At 29.8% G+C, this 5,498-nt stretch overlaps 1 protein-coding gene across 1 annotated transcript; it reads right to left on the reverse strand.

Moving 5' to 3' along the window:
* Positions 1-433: 433 nt before the first annotated feature.
* LOC145034069 (cysteine proteinase inhibitor A-like) lies at positions 434-3,222 on the reverse strand. Its single transcript, XM_078982483.1, has 3 exons — positions 2,985-3,222; positions 1,392-1,600; positions 434-667 (listed from the first exon to the last, which is right to left on the reverse strand). The coding sequence occupies exons 1-2, from the start codon at positions 3,084-3,086 to the stop codon at positions 1,406-1,408; spliced, it is 297 nt and encodes a 98-aa protein (XP_078838609.1). The 5' UTR covers positions 3,087-3,222; the 3' UTR covers positions 434-667; positions 1,392-1,405.
* Between the last annotated feature and the right edge of the window lie 2,276 nt (positions 3,223-5,498).

Raw genomic sequence — 5,498 nt, forward strand, 5'->3', positions numbered from 1 at the left:
CAGAAATTAATATATTTTTTGTTTTTTTATCAGTTTTATATTAAATTTATTTGTTTTATATTAAATTTATTAAAATTTTTCTTTAAAATCAACCAAACACAACAATAGAATATATATATATATATATATATATATATATATATATATATATATATATATATATATATATATATATATATATATATATATATATATATATATATATATATATAACACTCCATCTCATTGTATAAAACATACTCTAGTGTACTGGTTCAGCCAAGAACCAGAAACCGAATGAAGGATGCGAATATCAAGGAAGCGAAGATCATAATCAAAATATGCCGTAGTGATAATTTCCTATTACCTAAAGATATGCCTCATCACATTAGGTTAATATTAAGTATCGATATTACATATTTATAGTATAGAGAACTCAAAATAACTCTAAACAATATAATATATCATTATTCCTGTGTGACCAATAAAATTTAAATATACATATTTTTGTAATCAATAATCCATCGAATCAAGTTCACCTTTATTTAAATTTATCATATATTAATTATGAAATACATCATTTTAATTTGTAGCTTACCAAAACAATGTCGATTATACGTTTATTTAATAAAGAAGTGATGGATACCTTCAAGAACAACATCTACCGGTGGTATCATATCACTCTCACCTACATGAAGAAGCATAGAACTACATCAAATTTGCATCGAGCGTCTAACTAACTCTTTTAATTCACAAAAACTGCTAACACTGTAACACAACAGTACGAAAGGTAAGATTTTTGACTTAATGAACTTAAAAGACACATTTGTTAATTTGGCAAGGTATATATAAGCATTTATGTTCGACTAAATGCACATGAAACGAGTTAATAAAAAAGTATGAAAAGAAGATTCCCGGCATTAAATCCCAATGTTTTAAAGAAATCTCATTGTTAATTTTTTATCCTTTATTTCTGTGGATGTGTATTACTTTTTCAAATATTTTTTAAACACCATTCATACTCACAACATAACATCGCGAGTTAATAAAAAAGTCCTTTATGTAGAAAAAAGGACCTAAGTTGATTGTGACAAATTGTAAGATGCCTTTATTTAGCACATTTTCCCCAATGTATGCAAGATTTTTTTTACACCAAATATGTAACCACCTCTCTTTGTAAGACCAAAACATGCAATATTGTAACCAAAACCATCTCTCATTACCAGCATGTTTTTTTACCAAATTATGCAACTATATCGTGAAAAATAAATCAATATGTAATTGATAAACAAGCTTTGTTTTCGATCCAGAAGGGTGACATACATCAGAATTACCCACAACCTTCAACCTATATATTCCATGGTATGCATAATTTTAAGCAATAAGGATCAAATTATTTTAGAGAAATTTACCATATATATAAAAGTTAAGCAGAAGCTGCAGCATCAACAGGCTTTAATTCCTGCAATTCCTTGAAGTCCTCCCATGGCTTAACCCACACCTTGGCTTCATAAGTTTTGTTCTCATCACCATCCTTTGCTTCAAGTGTAATGTAATACATCTTACCTTGTACTACCTGCTCCTTTGTACTTACTACCTTCACAAACTCCAACAGTGCATTCTGCACAAATAATCCATCATTTTTTTTGTATTTACACCATTTGTTCCAAACTAAATGCAACAATTGGCATTGTACATAATTTACTATGAGTGTTTGATTAAAATCCAAATGTCACTCGATAAGAAGATAAGTAGTTGAATCTTGTGAATCAACATCAATGTTATTAGTATTTCGTAATAACTACCAATTAGGGAAAATGTAAATTCGGATTGAAACCTTACCCAAAAAAAGGCAATGTTTAGTTTACTTTGGAAGAACCTAAAGAGGTTAATTATGTGTTCGTTTTAGGAAGTCAAGTTACCTTTGATATATGACGTAGGGCAAGATGGACAAGCATTATATGGTTATTTTCGATAATCAGAATCATGAGAAATTTACGTATTTTCCGTATATAAGTGATAAAAATGAGTTCATGTCCCACATTGTTTCACCTTTTTGTATGGGACAGACATGTAATGCCCTCTCATCCATAACGTCTTGTTCCCGAGCTTTTATGTAAATTCATTAAAGGAAAGGGAAAGAAAACTTTGACAGAAAGAAAGTGAGGTGAAGGAAAATATTCATTCTTCTGTGTTCTCGAGTTCGAAGGAAATGAAAGGAAAATTTTTAGTTTTTGTGTTCCCGAATTAGAAGGAAAAAGAAAATAAAACTTAAAATTTTTCTTCCCCTCACTTTCTTCCCAAATCCGCCCAATTTGGAAGGAAAATATGACTATAAAATCCTTCCCCTCCCCTCACTTTCCTTCCATTAATGAAACTCGGGAACACGATTTTCCTTCGACACCCCTCATTTTCCCTCTGTATCCTCCCATTTCTCTCCTTAAGTGGAACTCGGGAACAAGGCGTAACTTTTCCTCCTTTCCTTTCTATTGTTAAATAGAATAGATCTACATCACAATAATCATTCGAAAAGGTATAAAATTAAACGACTTGAATCGGTCATGCTCTAATTAATCTCCATACACAAATTTCTCAAAACATATGTATATATGTGGATAGTTGATTTAAAGCCATAACCAGATTCTTCATCTAACATATCTCACTATCCTAAAATCAAATCATAGGGCTCATAATTTTCGACTTTGAAAATGTTGAGGCTCGTTGATGTCTTTACAAAATCATTTTCGTTTTTATCAACTAAAAGTTGAATGATCTAAGATGCTGCAGATGTAACTCACACGCAAGCCGCATACAATCTGTCCACGGATCATAGTAATCGTATATAGATATTTTTAATTCTCATAACATTCACACTCGCATAGCTATATATATTTAAGTAAGCGAATGATTACGAATGTGAAGAAAAATATACAATCCTAAAAAAACCACAATACGATAAAAATTAACATTTAAATAAGAAAAGAAGAAAAAAAAAAAGATATTACCTGCTTCTTGTTGTGTTCGTCCACAGCGAATCGAGCAAGGGTTTCGATCTCAAGGCTGTTTTCGGCGCCCTTAGACTCGGTAATTCCTCCACAAACTGCCATTTTTGTAACAATTAAAAACCTAGCAACGTAAGTTGATAAAATAAGACGATCCTATCCGAAAGATGTTGTTATACGCACGAAAGTAGTGGACAACCTTGAATTATGCTTTCAAATATTGATATGCATTCAATATAATCATAACTGACCACTTACAATTCATTAAATTTCCATTAACATTTTCAGTTTTCATTTGCACCTTTTTCATATAAAAAGGTTACAATCTTACTTTTGTAGAACTTTATTTGTATTCTTATCCGCTAATCACTTCGTTAATATAAATTATCAAAATATATAAATAAATTTATTTGTATTTTTTAACAAATTACATTGTTAGAAAACCCTATAAGTATATTAATACGTATATTGAAAGTTACTAATAACTTTTTTTATAGTTTATTGCCATATATATTAATACAATGTCCAATATGAGGTTTGCAATCTTATTCTTACAAGCCATATTCTCATACAATGTCCAATATGAGGTTTGCAATCTTATTTTCAACTTATCAACTTGAAAAGATGACTTAAACACAAAATTAGGGTTTTCTCTAGAAACCCTAGCAACCCTCAGCTATATAAAGACCCCACCTCATGGGATTTTCGGCATATGCTTACATTGGTAAAACCCTAGCCGAAATTCTTAGAGTATCTCTCCTCTCTCCTCTCATCCTCTTGCTAGTTGTGTTTATGAACCATTAGAGGTGCAATATTTGGGGTACTAAGCTTTCAAGAGTCAAGGATCTGCAAGGAGTTCTTGTTATTAATACATAACAAGTAAGGTAATCATCTAAACCCTATTTATACATAGATTTCGAAATTGTATGCTAGATCTAGGGTTTTGCTTTGGTATTCAATTTGCATGTTCAACTAGTGAAAAACTTATATCCAAAGCAATTAGGGTTGTATGAACACATAGGTTGTTGTTATGCTTAAAACTCTTCATTGGTATTAGAGCCTAGGAAGTTTTTCAGTTAAATTTGATGCAATAGTGAATTGTCCAAAGGAGAAGGGAGCAGATTCGTCAATCTGTTCAGCAAACTCGACGAGTTTATAGACACTAGTACAAAAATGATCTATGTACACACTTTTTGAAAAACAGTTTGTCCTTTTTATTAAAAGTGTGGCCAAAGGTCACTAAAAAAATTTAGAGATTGTTTTTGGATACATTTAAATTAGTTTGTGTGTCCATTATATAGATAATCAAACCTTTAACCACACGTAAGTATGCCAAATGTGAGAATTATTAGCCACACTCGAACACTGTGACCATATGTTACCATCTGCCACGATTACTGATTAATATTATGATACTTTTTTATATGAGATAATAGATAAATATATGGTGACATGAGACAATTGTATATATTTCTGTATCATGGTGCTTTTTTAGACACATCATATCCAATGTAGCTAACAGGTGATACATATAATCATATTAAATATCTGTATGCTCATAGGGTCATGTTTACTAATGACTTAATAAAAGCAAGAAAAAACAAGTTACCTTTAGTGGTTTATGGTCATGTGCATTCTATTATGTGTGTTGAAATATGATGAATTGGCTTAAAAAAACAAATATTGCGAGTATAAGTTTCATTTGGTTATGGTTACAATTATAATGTGTCTATAAGTAAATATAGTTATAGAAGAAATGTAATGTTTGATCAGTATAATTATAGTATAGTCATTGAATGTGTCACTATAATTATGTTATAGTCGTTCTTTTTGTACTATTGTATTTCTAAATTTAAAGAATAGTCTTGATAAAACAAAAAAATAAATGTTACTATAAGTTTTTACTGGTAACTTATTAATGTATTTTGTCTTTCATCACTTAAATCCTCAATAATAATCATATATTGATAATATTAATTCAACAAGTTATTTTTAGTGGGTTACATTCATGTGTGTCAAAATATGATGAATTTGTCTTGAAAAAAAAAACAAATATTATGAGTTTAAGTAACATTCAATTATGGTTACAATTCTTACGTGTGTCTGTAAGTAAATCTAGTTAAAGAATAAATATAATATTAGGTCAGTATAATTATAGTATGATTATTGACTATGTGATTATAAATATGTAATGACATTTTTTGTACTAATGTATATCTAAATTTAAAGAATAGTATTCACCAAAATATCATTTGTAGTCAACGATTTGGTGGATATAGAGTCATTGAGTCTTACTGCATAACTAATTATTAGACTTTAGAACTTTTTGCAAAAAAAAAAAGGCCTTTTGACTTAAAAGTCCTTAAGTTTTCAATTTTTTTTGCCGATATGTCCCTTTGTCGATTTTTGGTTCATTTATGCCTAATATTTTTTATTTTTTTTACACCGCCCATTTAGCCGATTACTCCTTTATTAGTCGATAACCCCTTGGTGACGTGGCGATGATTAATATATGCA

Source organism: Lactuca saligna, chromosome 3 (genome assembly GCF_052625555.1).
Source record: "Lactuca saligna cultivar CGN05327 chromosome 3, ASM5262555v1, whole genome shotgun sequence".
Lineage (NCBI taxonomy): Eukaryota > Viridiplantae > Streptophyta > Magnoliopsida > Asterales > Asteraceae > Lactuca > Lactuca saligna.